At 36.8% G+C, this 19,380-nt stretch overlaps 2 protein-coding genes across 4 annotated transcripts in view; one reads left to right on the forward strand and one right to left on the reverse strand.

Annotated features, from left to right (window-relative positions):
- LOC129745155 (protein naked cuticle homolog) overlaps nt 1-19,380 on the reverse strand; it is a 503,284-nt gene that overhangs the window by 295,413 nt on the left and 188,491 nt on the right. The gene's annotated exons all lie outside the window — the stretch shown is intronic.
- LOC129745151 (maltase 1-like) lies at nt 1,783-19,207 on the forward strand. Its single transcript, XM_055738064.1, has 3 exons — nt 1,783-2,587; nt 18,092-18,472; nt 18,530-19,207. Exons 1-3 carry the CDS (start codon nt 1,793-1,795, stop codon nt 19,163-19,165), a joined length of 1,812 nt encoding a protein of 603 aa, XP_055594039.1. The 5' UTR covers nt 1,783-1,792; the 3' UTR covers nt 19,166-19,207.

The following is a 19,380-nucleotide window of genomic DNA, read 5'->3' on the forward strand; positions in this document are numbered from 1 at the left end:
CTTTCAACTTAACTGCATGCAGATTCCATTCTCTTTAAATATTTAACTGAATCATATTTAAATAGGATGGACTCAATTGCAGCAAGTAATATTACCAGCGAAATGCACATGTTTTTATGCTATGGTCAATTATGCACATTGACCATAGATAGAACATGAACGAAAATCAAACGATTTTCGTTTGCTTTTTCTGTTTATTTCTGCTTTAAGCGTTTGCCTTTACGTTACGGCTCAAACTTTTTTTCTGACCACCAGATGTCGTCCAATACCATTTCTCAATGCATAAATTTTAATCGCAGAAATATTTCCCAGTGAGAAATATCCCAGTAATTACACCATGAGAAATATCCGCGTGCGTAAAGAGGGAGATATGTGAAAATACCTAAAAAATAACTGTTTGATATTTTATTTATTTCTGAGTGTACATAGTTTGACTTAATAAATAAATAAATAAATTTCCACAGAGAGTACAGCAAATCAAAGTTGTTTTTGATGACCCTATGGACAAACGTTGCGACGCTGAGATTTACAAGAAATAACTCGTTAATTTCCTCGGCGATGATGCAAAAAGTGTAGTGTACCCGATCAAGATGGAAAAACTAAATTATATCTAGATGAGATATTTTGATACAATTTTTTTCCTATCTAAATGAGTTATTATTCAGTACTCGTAGGATGTTAAAATATCTCAAATTATATCAAAAACTCTATGCGATCATAGCTAAATTATATCAATTTTAGATATGCTCCTTTCAAGATTATATCTCATTCAGATAGCATAGTTTGATATTGGACAGAACAAAACCTTTCAAAAATTATAACTTATCTAGATATGAGTGCATCGAGAAAAATTTCTAGTGGAACGTCAATAAACCACATTAAATGCTAAAACCATGCTCCATGTTTGGTTTCCCAAAAATTGGATCCAATATTAAGGATCTGTTGAGCGAAACTCATTAATGTACGGTTTGGGCCGTTGACTTCGATGTCCGTGTTTCAGAAAAAGTTGCACGTACATATATCAAAATATATGACAATTTTATTTTAGGACAATCCGAAAAAAATCTTTATCATGGAAAATGAGCTCAACCCCATTCAAGTCAAGATATAATTCAGATTGGAGAATTTAAAAATCGATAATTCAAAGTACTTAATTATAACTGAATCAGATGTTAATATCTTGGTGAGATACGGTTGAGTTATTATTTTGATATGCTCTCCTGATCGGGTAAGATTGCATTTTTCTTTACGTGTATATGTGCCTATTGGGTTAAATGCGCCTACCACGGAATCGTATGGTACTGTTGTTCACGTTTTTTCCTCCCAAATGTTCCGATTGTCTATGCATCCAATACTGCACAGTGGGCCCGGCCAAGTAAAGATGAGTAGTAAATGCACTTACAACTTACAAGTTACAAGGATGCTAACAAGATCTGGCTGTGTATGTACCTTAAGCATTTAGCTTAAAGGTTAAATTCACCTACAGTCTTTACATGAAGTAGATGGCAAAACAACATATTTGAATGAAGACTCAAAATAGATTTGATGAAGAAACTTTGCATATTAAAAGTTTACAAAATCAGCCACCAGACAGACTGCCTTATTCCGTCGATTATCGCTTATCAATCTTCTACCGAAAAACGCGACGAATTAACATGCCAAAGTGTGGATATCGAGTTCAATTTATGATAGATTTTAGATAAGGTAGTTGTTATGGTTTGAGGGCGTTTTCCGATTATAAAAGTCCGATACCGATCTGCGGGCAAAGTTTAGTTCAACTAAAGACGACGAAATGCGTTTCGTTGTTACCGGTGGGGTCTTGCTGACCGTATTGCTAGCTCTAGTTGGGGCCTTCAACGCCCGACAGGAAAACGCCGAACCAGACTGGTGGGAGGGTGGAGTGTTCTATCAGATTTATCCCCTTTCGTTCCGAGACGGCGATGGTGATGGCCAGGGCGATCTGAAAGGTATCACCGAACGGCTAGAGCACTTGGTGGATCTGGGAGTGGATGGAGTTTGGTTCAATCCTATGTTCAAATCACCGATGGCCGATTTCGGGTATGATATTTCTGATTTCCGAGATATCAACCCCATTTTTGGAACCATGGCTGATTTGGAGGCAATGGTAGCCAGAGCTCACGAGTTGGGAATAAAAGTGTTACTGGATTTCGTGCCAAACCATTCGAGTGATGAACACGACTGGTTTGTTCAGTCGGCTGCAGGAAATCCAGAGTACCGAGACTTCTATACTTGGCGTGATGGGATGGCTGTTGGAGAAAGCACAATTCTGCCGCCTAACAATTGGATAGCCGTGTTTCACACCCCAGCTTGGACCCAATACCAGGGAGGACAGTTCTACTTACATCAATTCGACAAGAAGCAACCAGATTTGAATTACCGCAATCCAAGAGTGAAGCAAGAAATGGACGATATGATCAAATTTTGGCTGGACAAAGGAATCGATGGGTTCCGTGTCGACGCCATCAATCATGTGTTCGAAGATCAAGAGTTCCGTGATCAACCATTGATCGATGATCGCCTGGGACCGTCTTATGCTAACATGGATCATCGGTATACTCGTGATTTGGTGAGTGTGAAAAAACCTTTGAAAATAGTTCAAGAGGTTGTTTTGATTCATGACCGCTAGTTTAACGTTACTAGAACTACATCAGCTGGTTTCTTGTCGATGTATGTCTACCCGATCAGGAGAGCATATCAAAATAAAAGCTCAAGCCTATCTCACCAAGATATTTACATCTGATTCAGTTATAATTAAGTACTACAAATTTTCGATTTTAAGTTTCTCCAATCTGAATTATATCTTATTCTGATTGACAGACTTGAATGGGGTTGAGCTCATTTTCAATGATCAAGATTTTTTTCGGATAGTCCTAAAATAAAATGATTATATCTTATTTTGATATACGTAAAACATTTTCTGGAACTCGGACATCGAAGTCAACGGCCCAAACCGTACGTTTATGAGTTTCGCTCAACAGATTCATAAAATTGAATCCAAGTATTGGGAAACCAAGAATGGGGCATGGTTTTAGCAAATAATGTGGTTTATTGATATTCCACTTGAAATTTTTCTCGAAGCACTCATATCTTGATAAGTTATAATTTTGATAGGTTTTGTTCTGTCCAATATCAATCTATGCTATCTGAATGAGATATAATCTTGAAAGGAGCATATCTAAAATTGATATAATTCAGCTATGATCGCATAGATTTTTTGATATAATTTGAGATATTTTAACATCCTACGAGTACTAGATTATAACTCATCCAGATAGGAAAAAATTGAATATCAAAATATCTCATCTTGATATAATTTAGTTTTTCTCTTCTGATCGGGTAGTTACCAAATTGTTTCGTGAGAGCAAAAAAAAAAATGATAAAATTTGTTCCGGAGTCAATCAGTCGCATGTCAAGAACTACTTTTTGTTAATCGTTTAAAATGCATGACTATTTGAAGATATATAATAATGTGTAGGTTCATTTTCAGTCTTTGGTTTATTTGAGATACGATTTTTATAAATCTAATTTTTGATACAGAATGGACAAAAGTACGATCTATTTTTTGAAAATTTTGAACTTATTCAAAAAAAAAAAAACTATCACGTTATTTCTAACAGTTTAACCCTCTTTTCATAATTACGAAAATAAACAAATGGCGGATTTGACACACCCAATGAAGAGGTTGCAAAATTTTAATGTCGCTCGGCTCATGCTTTATGCCAAAAATGCGCTTAATCATGCATTGGTTCTAATTTTCAGAGGCATACTCGGCGAAATGTTTTTTTTTTAAATTTTAATAGAATATGAAATAGAGGTGGATAGACAGGCATTAACCCTCATCCGCATTAGATTTCATTACCCTAATCAGCACTAGGAGTGTCATTTTGACACTCCAAGCTAAAATCGTCATAACTCTTTTCATATCTAACCAATTACAATAAAACTTATATCAATAGAAACCTTGTAACGTCAGTAAAATATGTTTAGAACATTTTATATAGCTTAAGCTTCTAATTTTCTCGTTATTCAGCATGAGAGAAAAAAAACCGAAAAAACATGCCTCAGGAAAACTGCTGTAGTTCATATATAACACGTCCAAAAAATATTTGCCTTATACATATGAAAGCTGAAGTTAATGTCTACATCATGGAACAAAGAAATATTTTTTTTAAATTTTTTTTAATGAAATGATCACCAAAAGTTCAAAAAAGTGGTCTGAAAAACCTACTTTTCATTCGATTGCCAGTAAATACTGTTTGAGCGATGGTAGAGTTTTTTAAAAAAATTGACTACAAACTTTATTGAAATTCTAACATTTTGCTGTCTTTAGATTTTCGATGCAACAACAATTGAATTTACTGGAATTTTTCAAAGTTGACTACTTTGCGCGATTTTTTCACTAATTGAAATTTCATCTGTTTTTGTGGTCCACCGTCAGGTTGTACCCGGATTTTCAGTGCTTTCTCGCCGTTTGAAGCAATCAAAACTATATCCATTGAAAAGGGGATTTAATCTACATTCTAGTGAGGTGCAACAATTTACGCTGTGAGATTTCACAAAAATATGAAAATTATGTTTGTTTGCTCTCCGAGTTGGTACGATGGGTGGTGATTTGGTCAGAGAGCGAAGCCGACAGACGAAATAATGATGCGTGGTAAAGTTAAGATGCAAAATTAAAGAACTTTTGAATTCATTTAGGGTCCCCGAAGAAATTTTTGGTTTTTGAAGCTTCTGAAAAAAGTTACAAGCATTCAAACTTGAAATAGTGTCAAAATGACACTCTAATGCGGATGAGAGTTAAAGCGCCAATAAGAGAATACTTGATAGGTGTTGAAATTTTGAGCTAGAGGGCATGTTGATGAAAAGCTCCCACGAATTGTCATGCCTTTGCTCCACACAAGCTTACTATGCATGAGAAATTGAGAATTAGAATTCCCTTGTAAGGGAACTGGGTATAAAATGTACAGAGTTGACAATATGCGCCATCAGTATTTCACAATACAAACATTTTTTAAGATTTCTGAAAATGTCAGTCTGTTCTCTTTATACTATTCTGAATATCTAAACATTTGTGGACCTTCAAAGTTTTCTATTTTGCGTTAATCTACCCAAAAATGAAAACAAAGGAGGTTTTCTTGCAATTTTCCGATTTCCTCGTAAGGAATTACAGCATCTAAAAATGAAAAAAAAATCTACCTGTTACATTAGACTGAGTCGATTTGGGGACACTTTTGAATTTCTCAAACCCTGGGGTCTAAAAAGCTTCGTCTTGGTCCAACACTGATTCATGATTTTTTGTAGAATTTTTAAGTAACGTTTACATGAGTAAATTTGAACTTTTAGGTTTATATGGGAAAATTGAATATTTTGTACTGAAAAATCAACATCGATTTTGTTTCTTGTGTGGAACCGAGTCAGCTGACAGTTTTTGTGCCAATTTATAAAATTCCTTAGGGAAATTTTTTGCTGATCAACCTTGTCGAAGACCATAACTTCGTATCTTATTAGGCAAAAAGTTATAAGCTGTTTAACAGAGGTATGTCTTTTCGCATTGATTAACAATAAATTCAATTGACAGCTAATAACTTTTTTGCCTAATAAGATACGAAGTTATGGTCTTCGACAAAGTTGTTGAGCAGAAAATTTCCCTAAGGGATTTTATAAATTGGCACAAAAACTGTCAGTTGGCTCGGTTTCACACAAGAAACAAAATCGATGTTGATTTTTCAGTACAAAATATTCAATTTTCCCATACAAACCTTAAAGTTCAAATTTACTCATGTAAACGTTACTTAAAAATTCTACAAAAAATCATGAATCAGTTTTGGACCAAGACGAAGCTTTTAAGAACCCAGGGTTTGAGAAATTCAAAAATGACCCCAAATCGACTCAGTCTACTGTTACATGCTCTTATGATGATTATTGGTCTCTACGTTCATTACACTACGAAAAATTTCCTAATTATAATATTATTTTTGTTTTTTTTGAACGATTTTTTAATAAAAATGTCGAGGCAGAGCGGAGCGCGTTATGTCCGTTTATCTAGAAAAATGAATCAAATTTCCTTAAATTTACGTGCAGTTTTTATCGCAACACTTTTAATGAAACTTCCATGTTGGATTGGAAAACATAAATTATATATATACGGAAGAAATAATTGAAATTCAAAAATTTCATATAGATATATTAAACTATTCACAAGAATTTCAGCATATCTGGCAGCACTGCGCGTAGCAATACATTTTTCCATTTTTTGAAGTAAAATAGAAGTGTTTACACCTGGAAAACACTTTCGGAGACACTTGAACCCATAAATACACATTGAGCTTTAATTTTAAAAACAAAGTAAAAGTTCCAGATCTTGAACTTCAAATCTAGAGATAAATTTCAAGAAAATATCAATATATCATCTTTGGGCTGGAATTCGAAACTCCAGATGCAGGTCTCTTTTTAAGGCGTACCATTCTAAATTATGTAGAAATTTAGTTCGAAATGTTGCCTTAGAAATTAAACTCAATTTCAGTTAATTTAACAAATATTAATTTTTTTTTAAAGGTGTAGCAAATCACACCGGGGCAGCTAGTATATATATAAAACAACCCTTAAATTTTGGTTTGATTCTTAACATTATTTATAAGAAAATTGGCATGACATTTTCGGTGTCGCAATAATTTCGTTTTCCCCCCTTTTTACTATACAAGGCTAGCACTGGTGTTGATCTGAGTGTTTAAGTTCCAAACTTTTGTGAGAAATTGACACTTATTTACTTATTTTTATCCAAATATCCAAATAAACTTGGATAACCACCGGCACTTCGTTCTGCGATGCAATTGACATACTGACTTTTTCGTCCGTTCGGCACGTGTGTATCCACATGGCTAAGGTTGCCAGAATTTTTTCAGCACGTGTCCGGGCCGGACAAACTTTACAATTTTATACAATAACCTGACATAATCCTGGCATTTGATTTCAAAAGTGACGGCCATAAAGCCGTGCTATATCCGGTCAAATTGTCTCAAAACCCAGAAATTACTCAACAAAAATAAAAAAAAATTTCAAAATAATTTTTCATCAAAACTCATTGACAGATTTTGAATTGCATTTTAGGCTTCAAAAAAAACCTTTCTTGATTATTTTTATAAAACTAACAAAAAAAAATTGTTTTGGAGGCGTTTGTTTTTTTTTTATTTGATTTAACAAATAAAGTTAATTAAGCCGGGCGAAATCCGGGCATTTTCCAACGGAATCCGGGCAACCGGGCCAGGCCGGACTGTTCCCAAATTTTGTATTAAATATCCGGGCAAACACGGAAAAAACGGGGCAATCTGGCAGCCTTACAAATGGCGGTCAAACCATTCGTAATCAACTGCATCGCAGAACGAAGTGCCGGCTCCATTCTGTATTTCTTCTTCGATACAGTTGAATGGTGAGGGACAAAAAATTCAACATGTGGTCGAGCTTCTATTCAAAAGGCTCTTTTGAATACCTTAGTTACTTTCTTCCAATGATCTATCCGTCTATCATTTCGAATCACTGATAAAGTCGCTCAAAAATTTCAAAAAACTATTTTTCCACTTGACTTGAAACATAAATGTTGAATACTTAATATTCGTACTTGAATTCAACGGCATTTGTGCTTTTGCCCCAAAGGTTAGGGTTAAGGACGTTTCAATTGTGAGGCATTTCCACTAAAGGGTGATATGGTCAAAATTTGGTCTAGGGAAAACGCGTGTAAATCGGTAAAATCGTTTATTTAAAAAATCAAATTAAATTTCTTTTTCAAGTTTAATTAATATAAAATTCAGAAAAAAATATTCAGTTAGGCTTCCGCTTTTCCAAATCCGAATTGCTGAGCCTTACGCTCAACCCCTGCCATCAGATTTTGTACAGCCACCTTGTCCACCTTCTTCGCCGCAGAAAGCCAGTTTGCCTTGAACTGCTGCTCGTCCTTAGCAGTTTTTTGGTCTTCTTTAGGTTCCGCTTGACAATAGCCCAGTATTTCTCAATTGGGCGGAGCTCTGGCGTGTTGGGAGGATTCTTGTCCTTGAGAACCACCTGCACGTTGTTGGCGGCGTTCCACTCCATGGCCTTTTTACCGTAATGGCAAGATGTCAAATCCGGTCAAAACAGTACGGAACAACCGTGCTTCTTCAGAAAAGGCAACAGACGTTTATTCAAACACTCTTTCATGTAAATTTCTTGGTTGACAGTCCTGGAAGCTATGAAAATGCTGCTTTTCAAGCCACAGGTACAGATGGCTTGCTATACTAGATATTTCTTCGCGAACTTTGACAGTTTCGTGTGCTTAAAAATATCTGCTACTTTTCCCCTTCCTTTTTCCGTATAAAACTCCTGTCCCGGATGCTACCTGTAGTCGGCTTTGACGTAGGTTTCGTCGTCCATTACCACGCAGTCAAACTTCGTCAGCATCGTCGTGTACAGCCTTCGGGATCGCGCTTTGGCCGTCGTATTTTGTTTATCATCGCGATCTGGAGTCGCTATCTTCTTGTAAGTCGATAGTCCGGCTCGTTTTTTGGCTCGATGCACGGTTGTAGAAGATACACCCAGCTTATTTGCGGTATCTCGGAGAGATAGTTTAGGGTTTCGCTTGAAACTACCGGCAACTCTCTTTGTCGTGTCAGTGGCTTCCGGTTTTCGATTTCCCCCGATCCAGACTTCCTAGCTGTCGACAAACGTTCCCCAAACACTTTAATTACATTTGTAACGGTTGATTTGTCAACTTTTAGCGAATCTGCCAGCTTTGCGTGCGAGTAGCTTGGATTTTCGCGATGCGCGAGCAAAATTTTGATACGCTGCTTTTCTTCCTTGGACGGCATTTTGACAACTGAAGAGTGAATTACAAAATCAAAATAGGAGCTACATTCTTCACACACACACACCTTCAAAATGTGGGGTGTTGAGGTTTTTTAAATGCAAAATTGAAAGAAATACGTCAAGTTGATATTGACCAAATTTTGACCGTATCACCCTTTATTGTTACACCAAAAATTCAGTGTTTACTCCAATCATGAGTTCTCATTATATAAACGCGATTGGCATAAGATGTAAAGGCCAGTGGCGGTGATTCGATTTGAAACCATCGGCATTAACCTCCCAGCGCAACCGCATTGCGTATGACTTAGGGAAACAAAATAAACACGTTTTCATGTCCGTCCCTATCACATCACAAGATAAAGGAGGATGGAAACAAACACCAGACAGACAGACTCGAATGAATTGATCCGCTCGGTCAATGCTGTGCATGTGGTCACCAAACCCCCTTCCCCATGAGTTAGTTCTTCCTATGGCCCTGATTACCTGTGACAACTTTACAGGGTTTTTTTCGGTTAAGGTAAATTTTGGGAGTGAGAAACTGGGAAAGGCAAGAGCACTTTCAGGCTACTTTTATTTTTACATCCATTTGAGATACGAAAAAAATAGTAAATTATGCTCAACTCCATTTAAAATATACAGTCCCCCCACAATCATTAGTCACTTAACGTATCATTTCACCACAAAATATTCGTTTATTCGGGTGTTAGTGGACCAAACATCAAGCTTTGCATGAATTTCAGTCATTAAACATTCCCTCTTTGATTTCAAACATGATTTTGTTTCTAAATTTGTTGAAAAATAAAATAATTTACCGAAACAATCAACGTTTTTCAAAACCACAATTGTGGGTCAAAATTGAAGCTTGTAACAATTATTAGTCATATTGCCCACAATTATTAGTCACATAGAAGTCCATGGCAACACCCTAATATCAACATGAAAATCAACAAGTTTCGGGCAAACATTCAGGGGCATTCTTTGCTAGTATACGTTCAAGGGGCAATTGGGTTGAGCTAGCAACCAAGAAATGTTTTGTTTTGCTTGTGAAAAAGTGACCCATGATTGTGTGGAACTTGGTGGATTCTGTTACAATTATGGGTCACTTTAATTTTGCCATGCTTGGCATCGCTCCTCAGATTTGCCCGTTCAGAGTAAGAGCGTGTATTTTTTTCGCTGTGCTTTTCCCAAACGGAGAATCTTTAAAAAACGCTCAGTTACCTCCAGAGCGACCAAGCGTCCACCCAAGTGTGGGCAAGAGAAGCAAACAAACTGATGAAGTGCGTTCTCGGTGCAGATAAATTCGTTTGCACTCGGGCGAAAGAGAAGCTTTACAGAAAACTCGGTTTGTCTTCATCGGTTGCGTCTGGATCGATGTTTCGAAGTGCGTCAGAATTTACAATGCAGAGAATAAATCTAACGGAACTAAATTAATAACGCCAAAGGTAGTTAAGATAGAATGCTGGTGTCTTCGACAATATTGCTCTGTATAATAAAGCGCATATTTTGATATGAAATATAAAGTTTAGAGGTTCACCAATAGCAAGATATAAATCATAACTTTCTTGTTTAGCATTTTAGAGCTTAAGTTTTTCTACAAAGTTATTTATCTCAATAAAACACACAACTTTGCTTAACATGTCAAAGTTCTACAATCTTAACCCAAGGAGATACGGTTAAATAAAAAAAAAAAAAACTTTACAAAAAGTTATTGTTATTATCGCGCTATTTTTTAATCTCTCCTCTTTAAATTTTATATCAAAATATGCGAATTAACAACTTTGCTCAAAACACCTATCTGGTCATTCCTGAGCGAGTTCCTCTAGATTGATGTTCTGCACCAGGACCAATGATTAACTACGAAAGCTTTCTTCGGTCAAAAAATATCAAAAGCATAGCGGTAAAGGAAGATAAATCCTAAATTTTACGATTTGTGAAAGTTTTGCAGTTTTATTACTAAAATTTGTCCCAGATCCCTGTGTAATTTTCACGTTTTGTTTAATAGACAAAGATGTTTGGATAATTTTAGTAAATGTTACTTTGCGAATTGCTGCATTTGTAAATTAATGCTACCCACGTACGATATTTAAAGTACATAAACCTAAGTACAGCAATTTGCGGATGCCCGGATATTGTGAAAAAACTACTTGGATTTAGCCCAGTTTTATCCACATTATTTGGAAAATGAAACAAGAAAATCGAATTCAGTTAAAAATTGTTTGTCGAAATTTGGATTTGTGAAAGTTTGTTTCATCAAAAATCAAATCAAAACTTTCCTTCGTATGCTTTAAACATAAATGTCACACTGCTGATGTGTTGCGACAAAAAAATGTAAGTCGTTTTTCTTCACTAGATAAATGTCTGGAATTTCCTCAGATTTGGCCGGATATTGCTCGGTTTTTGGAATGGAAAATTTCAGATTATTTACCCGGGTTTCACCATGTTTTTCAAATAATTTGCCAGGAAGTGCCCGGCCCGGCTACGTACAAAAATATTTTATACATAAACCTACATTGGACCTCTTCGACTGATGCACGGTTCCGCACTGCATAGCGACTTTTTTCAAGAAAACATTCCTGCATTGAAATCTTTCTGGCTTGATACACTGAGCGACACAGCAGCGTCGCTAGAGCACAATTTTCTAGCCAGCTCCTTCTCTTTTCTTTAGAGCGAGCGACGTCCACCCAACCGTCAGAGCAACCGCAATCGGGCGCACTCGGCAAAAAGATTTGTGAACGTTGATCGGCTGAGCAGTGCACTCGGGAACCGAAATGATAAAAGTGTAATTCGTTCTCTGCTCTGTTCTGTTTGCGAGGTGTTGGACAAGCATGAATTTTGCTAAATATTATTGAATTTTCGCATATCATTCTCTCAGTTTTATTTGGAAAATGTAAACTCTTCTTTTGTGCTTATATGGGACCAATTCATTTGGTTGGAATCTTTGAAATACCCGCATAAGGGGCTTAACGGTTTAAGATGTCAACCTTATAACATTGGAATTTTATGTGATAGTTTCACAGCTTATAGTTCACCCAGCTAACATGAAATCGTAATAGAAATGATAATCCAAATCGAATATTAAGACATTTTCAATAACTATCGTAAACACGTTGGTATTGAGTGATTTTCTATCATTCATTTACGACAAGCTTTGCCCAAAACAAATTGAATCGGATAGCAGTTTAATCAATTCGTAAATATGTTTCCAAAAAGTTAAGAATATGCTAATTCGACATTTACGATTTGAGTGAACTAATTTACGATAAATGGGCGGTGCTTCAATTGATACTCTCTGGTTTCTTCCTTTGACCGGTTGGTAGAAAAAAAAATCTCACCTATAGAGCTGTAGCGTGTACAAAACCAACTGATGAGTTGGTGTCGTGGTAAGATACCGGACTGCGAACTCGGTGGACTGGAGTTCAAATCTTGGTCGAGGAAATTTTTTTTTTCGTTTATTTTGTTTTTCTTTTTGGAAAATCGAATCGCTGGAATCTTGTCAATGTAGATATATCGCCTCCACTTTTGTAGCTATATGCTATTTTGGTAAGTTTAATACAATCTTTTTATCTGGTATATTTGTTTGAATAATTTTGTTGTTCCTGCGTTATACCTTCATAAATGTTTGCTGGGCACCTTTGATAAAGAGTATTCAAACAGCAGTTTTACTGTTATAAAACGCACAACTAATATTTTTAATGCATTTTTATGATATTGTCGATTAACTCAAAATAATAATATGATATAATTTCTTTTGGTTAAGTAGATATCAGCAGTTCTAATGATCGGTGACTAATAATTGTGTGTGACCCATGATTGTGGGAGGACTGTATCCCAGTAAACATAAAATTGCATTAGAAATGATCGCACAAATCGTTAACAATGTTAATGTGAATCGTAAGTCCTAGCAAATAAGTACAGGATTGAAAAAAAAAATGGTCACTTAAAGTCGGTATTAATCGGATATGATAAATACTCCGCCATGTTAGCAAATTTGTTCTCCCGCGCGGGGTTCAAGTGAGAAAACAACCTTGTTGGTCTCTTTGCGATAAGCAGTGTAACCAGATTGCTACAAATCAGATGGTTCATTTGGAACAATTGTCCTATGGAAGAAGCAGCAAATACTGTTGCTGGCAACAGTTTGAATGCATTGAGAGCAAAACTTGCGCTTTCTCACATACTTTCAGGATGTACGAATAAGGTGTTGAATATCGTTCAATTTTTATAATTTGTATCGCTTGAGCCAGAAGTTAAAAGGGTGTATGTATATTGCCTCCACTTTGGTAAGTAAATACAGTAGGGTTTTTTCTACACTGATATAAAAACCGCGTAAAAAACCGTGTAATAAAAACCGTATTAATTCCCGAAAACCGTGTATAAAAAAACCGTGCTAATTCCCGAAAACCGTGTAAAAAAGACCATTCAAATTCTGCGGCTCTGAAATTTGAAATAATAAGACATATAACTCGACATTTAAGACCTGAGACCTGAGACCTGAGACTTGAGACTTGAGACCTAAGACTTGAGAATGTAGACTAGAGACATGAGACCTGAGATCTTAGACCTGAGACTTGAGACTTTAGCCATGACACCTGAGACCTGAGTCCAGAAAGCAGAGATCTGAGACATGAGACCTGAAACCTGAAGAATGAGACCAAAGACATGGGACATTGGACCTGAGACCTGAGACCTGAGACCTGATACTAGAAATTTAAGACATAAAACACGATACCTGAGACCTGAGACATGGGACATGAGACCTGAGACCTGAGATTTGAGACTTAAGACATGACACCTGAGATTTAAGACCTGAGACATGAGACATGAGACATGAGACATGAGACATGAGACATGAGACATGAGACATGAGACATGAGACATGAGACATGAGACATGAGACATGAGACATGAGACATGAGACATGAGACATGAGACATGAGACATGAGACATGAGACATGAGAAATGAGACTTGAGACAAGAGACATGAAACATTAGAAATTAGACATGATACATGAGACCTGAGACATGAGACCTGTAACCTGAGACCTGAGACCTGAGACCTGAGACATGAGACATGAGGCATGAGACATGAGACTGAGGCATTAGACAAGAGCCATGAAACATTAGACCTGAGACATGAGACTTTAGACCTGAGACAAGCTACTAGTGTTAGTACCGCAAGAAACTAGTTTAACTCCGATTTCAACTTGCGACCCGTCTAGTGGAAGGGTTTGACTTGTAGATGACCAAAAAAAGTCTCGCGAGTTCGCTAGTACAAGCTAATAGTGATAGTACCGCGAGAAATTAGTTTAGCTCCGATTTAAACTTTCCACCGGTCAGGTGGAAGGTTTTGACTTGTAGGTGACGAAACTTTGTGACGTGAGTTCGCTAGGCCAAGCTACTAGCTGTGCAGCCAGTGTCAATACTGGTAGAAATAATCTACTTGTACTACGTTGTACAAGCTAGTATCAAGTAACTGCAAAAAAAAATCGCATCGAAACTTCTAATAATCAGGTCGCAAGTTGAAATCGAGCTTAACTAATTTCTGTCGGTGCTAACTCTAGAAGCTTGTACTAGTGGACTTGCGACACTATTGTTCGTCACCTTCAAGTGAAACCGTTTCGCTAGAGGGGTCGCAAGTTGAAGTCGGAGGTAAACTATCTTCTCGCGGTACTAACACTAGTAGCTTGTACTAGCGATCTCGCGACACTATTTTTCGTCACCTACAAGTCAAACCCTTTCGCTAGAGGGGTCGCAAGTTGGAATCGGATTTAAACTAATTTCTCGCGGTACTACCACTAGTAGCTTGTTTCAGGTCTAAAGTCTCATGACTCAGGTCTCAGGTCTCATGTTTCATGGCTCTTGTCTTATGCGTCAGGTCTCATGTCTTATGTCTGAGGTCTCAGGTCTCCGGTCTCAGGTTTCTTGTCTTAGGTCTCAGGTCGCATGTCTTTTGTCTCAGGTCTCAAGAATCATGTCTCTTGTCTTATGTCTCAGGACTCTGGTCTTGTGTGACAGCTCTCTTTTTCTCCGGTCTCAGGTCTCAGGTCTCAGGTCTCAGGTCTCAGGTCTCAGGTCTAAGGTCTCAGCTCTCAGGTCTCAGGTCTCAGGTCTCAGGTCTCATGTTCTTAGTCTCAGAGCTAAGATTTTCCCAACTTCAAAAAGACTCTAAGTGTTTTCCTTTTAAAAGGACAGGAATATTTTCTCTCAAAAACCGCCGTGTAAAAAAACCGTGTAGAAAAAACCTTGATGAACTGATTTTATTTTTCAAGTATTATGCGATGATTCTATAATGTGTATGAAACGTACCGTAAACTGGGGGATCTTTGATCACTTTTTTCATTCATTTTTCAATATTTTGGAAAGGGTACGTTTTTCGTAATACCTAAAAGCTTTAAAACCCTTACTGAGGTGAGGAGTATAAAACATGATCATTGATTGCAGTAAATTCAAACGACATTGGTGGTTATAATTAATTGTTTATTACAAAACCAGATTTCGAGTTTCGGGGTAACTTTGATCACTATGGTTTTTACGTATCTCAACATATTAAAATTTATTATTTTGATGGCATTAAGCACAGAAGGCTCAAAACATCGAAAACAGTAATTTTTTGTTTGGACTTAATTGAATTTTTCAACCTTTTCTTTCAAAAACAAATATACTCGAAAGATGGACAATGTTGCTGAATACATTTAGGGGTAAAATTATAAACATTTTTCAATATTTTTTGGCCTCAAAAACAAATGAAATTTTACCTTCGTGCAATTCCCTACACACAAAATTTTCAAGGCCGGAATTTAGCAAAATTTTGCTCAAATTTGACCAGCTAGAAATTTAGCAATCAATTCAGCAAAATTTTTTTTACTAAAATGTCAGCAAACATTGGAAAAAGTTTGCCGCCGGAATGTTTTACTGGAATTTAAGCAAACACCGGTAAAAAAGATCGTGCAGGGTTCGAGACTGCAAGATTTATTGTTTTTCTTGTGGAAATATATGGAGGGGATCAGATTTTCAATAAAATACAAAAATTATTTGACTTGCTTAATTTAAGTTTTTATTTTTTTCGGAATTTGCACTTTACACTTTTTTGTCACTTATATTTCGATAACTTTCTAGTGGGAACGGATTATTTACCGCCGATTTCCGGATGGTTACATCTACGGCCAACAGGAACCACCGAAGTTACATTCGGTCGGGAACCTCCCCGTACATTCGCAGTCGTTGATGATGTACCGTTACTGACAGCAGCAACCTGGTCGAAAAAATAGAGAATTCAACACATTACAACCGGAAAATATTTTGTTTTGGAATGGTTCTTACCTTCATGCTTCCACTTGGCCACCAAAGGTACCGCCGGTATCAAACTTCCAAACAGTAGGGGAGAATGAGGATACTTGATCCCTGGGGATACTTGATTCCTTAGCTTTATCTCGAAACTGGAATGTCTTACAAAGATCAACTGTTCTAGAAAAATGTGCCAAAATGAGCAAAATAACAATGCTTGTAGTTTAAAAAATTTTAACAAAATAATTGTTTGAGTAATTGAACTTTGTTTGAAAAATTTCACAAAATGTAACTTGAAGATCTTTTTTCATCACTTTAAAATGTTCCGCACATGGGAAAATTATGAAAAAAATATTTGTTCCAATGTATCAATCGTTCGAGCGTAAAATGAACTTCATTATGCCATATTTTCATAGCAATGGAAAACTCTCAACTTTTTTCAGAAAAAGTTTTCTAAAATGTTGATTATGGGTACAATTGATCCCCTAGAGTTGGGTATAATTGATCCCCCTTTCAAACGGCATATTCTTCTTCTAAATTGATCGTTATGATTGCTGATTTCGAAATTACTAATATTTATCCAAAAACTAATATTTATCAAACAATTATCTGAAGAAAAGAGCAAAAATAATTATTTTTTCTCTTAATTATAAAAAATAGCGCCTTTAAGTATGCAATGTTTTTAGCGTTGAGACAAAGTTATAGAATTTTCTTCTTATGTCTGCTATAAATTGTGAAATGAGAACAAACATGACCAAAATAGTCAATTAACAATCTATCTTGGGGTTTTGTTTGATTTTTATACAAGGATTATGGCTTCCTGAATAAAAGATCAAGTCTCCTTCAATAGGGGATCAAGTCTCCCCTAACTTCAGAAAAATCGCAATTTTTTTACTCCCACGAAAATGCTTCTAGTTCATCAACGGGTTCAAGTATCGTTCTAATTTTTGGAGCATAGAAACTTGAAGTTACAAGCTGTCAGAAAATGTCAAAGACGGCGAGTTGCTAAATTTTTCCAAAAATATATGGTGAAAATAAGAAAAGGGGATCAAGTATCCCCACTCTCCCCTACTGACTTTTTTTTCTTAGCGGCGGCAAAAACGGCTGCTTACAAACAAAAAAGCGGCCAACAAACTTAGTTTTTACTAAAAATCAAGCAAAATTCGCTTTATGCTATCGTGTTAGTAAAACGAGTCCAATTGCTAAACGAAAGTAATCGCCTATTTTTGCTAAGTGGAGGCTCAGAAATTTTGTGTGTAAGTCCTCGTACTGTTCCCATGTTATTATTTTTTCATACTAAACCATATGATAGGGTTTTTAGCCATTTTTTCTATGGGACTTTTACATGGAAAATGACCGTTTTTTATCAATATCCAAAAATTATCATCGAATGACCATAAAAACAACACTTAAACCAAAACTAAACCAAGAAAGAAGTTGAACTTTCACATTAAACAACCCATTTGCTCCTAAATGCTTACATTTGATCAGGAGAGATGTTTGTTTGTGAGCGTTCAAAAAACCAGATATTTTAAGATTTTAAAATTATAGTTTAAGTAATATAAGAAATCTCCTTAAACAAACCAAATTTAGCTAATTTGTAACTCAGTTTACAGGCTTTCAAACGTAGTAAACAGTTTTCAGATATTTTACCTTTATACTTAGTTAATGATGATTATCTGCAAAAATTTCATGTTGATCAAAGTTACCCCGCTGATCAAAGTTCCCCCAGTTTACGGTACAACAAAGTTTGTTGAGAAATATTGCTACAAAAATGTTTGCAGAGGTTGTCAACATTTTGATGCTCCTTCTTCTTTTCAATAGATATGTTCAATTCATTGATACTGGAACAACTTCAACTTCAGATTGACTGTGTTTTACCCATGTCAATTTACTCTTCAAGATTTCAAACTCTAATCGACTCTAATCTTACTCTAATCAAATTTATTACAGGAAGAAAACTACGGAATCGTATACTCCTGGCGGGACATCTTCGACTCGTACAAGGCTCGGGATGGGCACACCCGCTTCATGATGACCGAGGCGTACACTTCGTTGGAAAATTTGATGAAATGGTTCGGCAACGACACGCACCGGGGTTCGCATATGCCGTTCAACTTCGACTTTATCACTACGATTACGAATGAAACGAGAGCGGAGGAATACAAACGGCTGATCGACGACTGGATCGAAGCGATGCCAGAGTACGGGAGTCCCAATTGGGTTCTCGGTAATCACGATCGTCCCCGGGTTGCTTCTCGATTCGGGCGGGATCGTGCCGCATCGATGGCCATTATGGAGATGACGTTGCCAGGAATAGCCGTTGTTTACTATGTGAGTTGTGTTTGTTAATTTTTTTGAAATTAATTTCATAGAATGTTTTGTTCATAGGGTGAAGAAATCGGAATGGAGGACAACCGGGACATCACTTGGGAGGAAACGCGCGATCCTCAGGCTTGCAATGGACCTAAGGAAGATTTTCAGGCAAACACACGAGACCCGGTGCGAACCCCATTCCAGTGGGACAATTCTACCCATGCCGGATTTGCTGCTCCAGGTTCTAGTACTCCCTGGCTTCCGGTTCATCCGAACTTCCGGGAGGTAAATTTGGCAGCGCAGAAGGCTGCACCCAAAAGTTTGTACAAACTGTACCAACAGCTGATTCGACTGCGCAAAGAACCCACTTTCCGGCATGGAGATTTGAAGACTTTTGCGCTGATGAATAACGTGTTGGCATTCACTCGGTCGCTGGAGGGCAATGGAAGGTTTGCAGTTGCAGTGAATGTAAATCCAAATGACGTTAACTTGAACTTGAAACATCTCCATGAGGAAACCAATCGAGCTAGGGTCGTTCTAAGCTCTCTGGATGCTGAATTGCAAGAGGGGCGTGAAATTACCAATGTTGATAACATCGTTCTAGGACGATATGACGCTGTAGTGTTCCAACTGTACACAGATGGTGCTGCCATTGCTCAGCTTTCCGTTGTGTTGCTTTTGCTTTCGATTTTACGAGCAATTTTCGCCTAGTCATAAAATTACTAACTTAGACTAAGATAATGACTATTTAAATAAAAAGTTACTATTTTCTATCCATCATTGTAAAACCAATTTTTAGGATCACAATTTCTTCAGACCAACATTATATGTTCGAAAAAACTCAACGATGATGGGGACAAATTATCTCGTCTTATCATTCTGCGCTGAGCATAACAACCCATTGATAAGACGAAAAGCATCTATAA

Source organism: Uranotaenia lowii, chromosome 2 (assembly GCF_029784155.1).
Source record: "Uranotaenia lowii strain MFRU-FL chromosome 2, ASM2978415v1, whole genome shotgun sequence".
Taxonomy (NCBI): domain Eukaryota; kingdom Metazoa; phylum Arthropoda; class Insecta; order Diptera; family Culicidae; genus Uranotaenia; species Uranotaenia lowii.

Coding starts and splice junctions, on each gene's coding strand:
- LOC129745151 (XM_055738064.1), top strand. CDS start 1,793: ATGCGTTTCGTTGTTACCGGTGGGGTCTTGCTGACCGTATTGCTAGCT. Junction 2,588..18,091: donor ATCGGTATACTCGTGATTTG/GTGAGTGTGAAA, acceptor AATTTATTACAG/GAAGAAAACTACGGAATCGT. Junction 18,473..18,529: donor GAATAGCCGTTGTTTACTAT/GTGAGTTGTGTT, acceptor TTTTGTTCATAG/GGTGAAGAAATCGGAATGGA.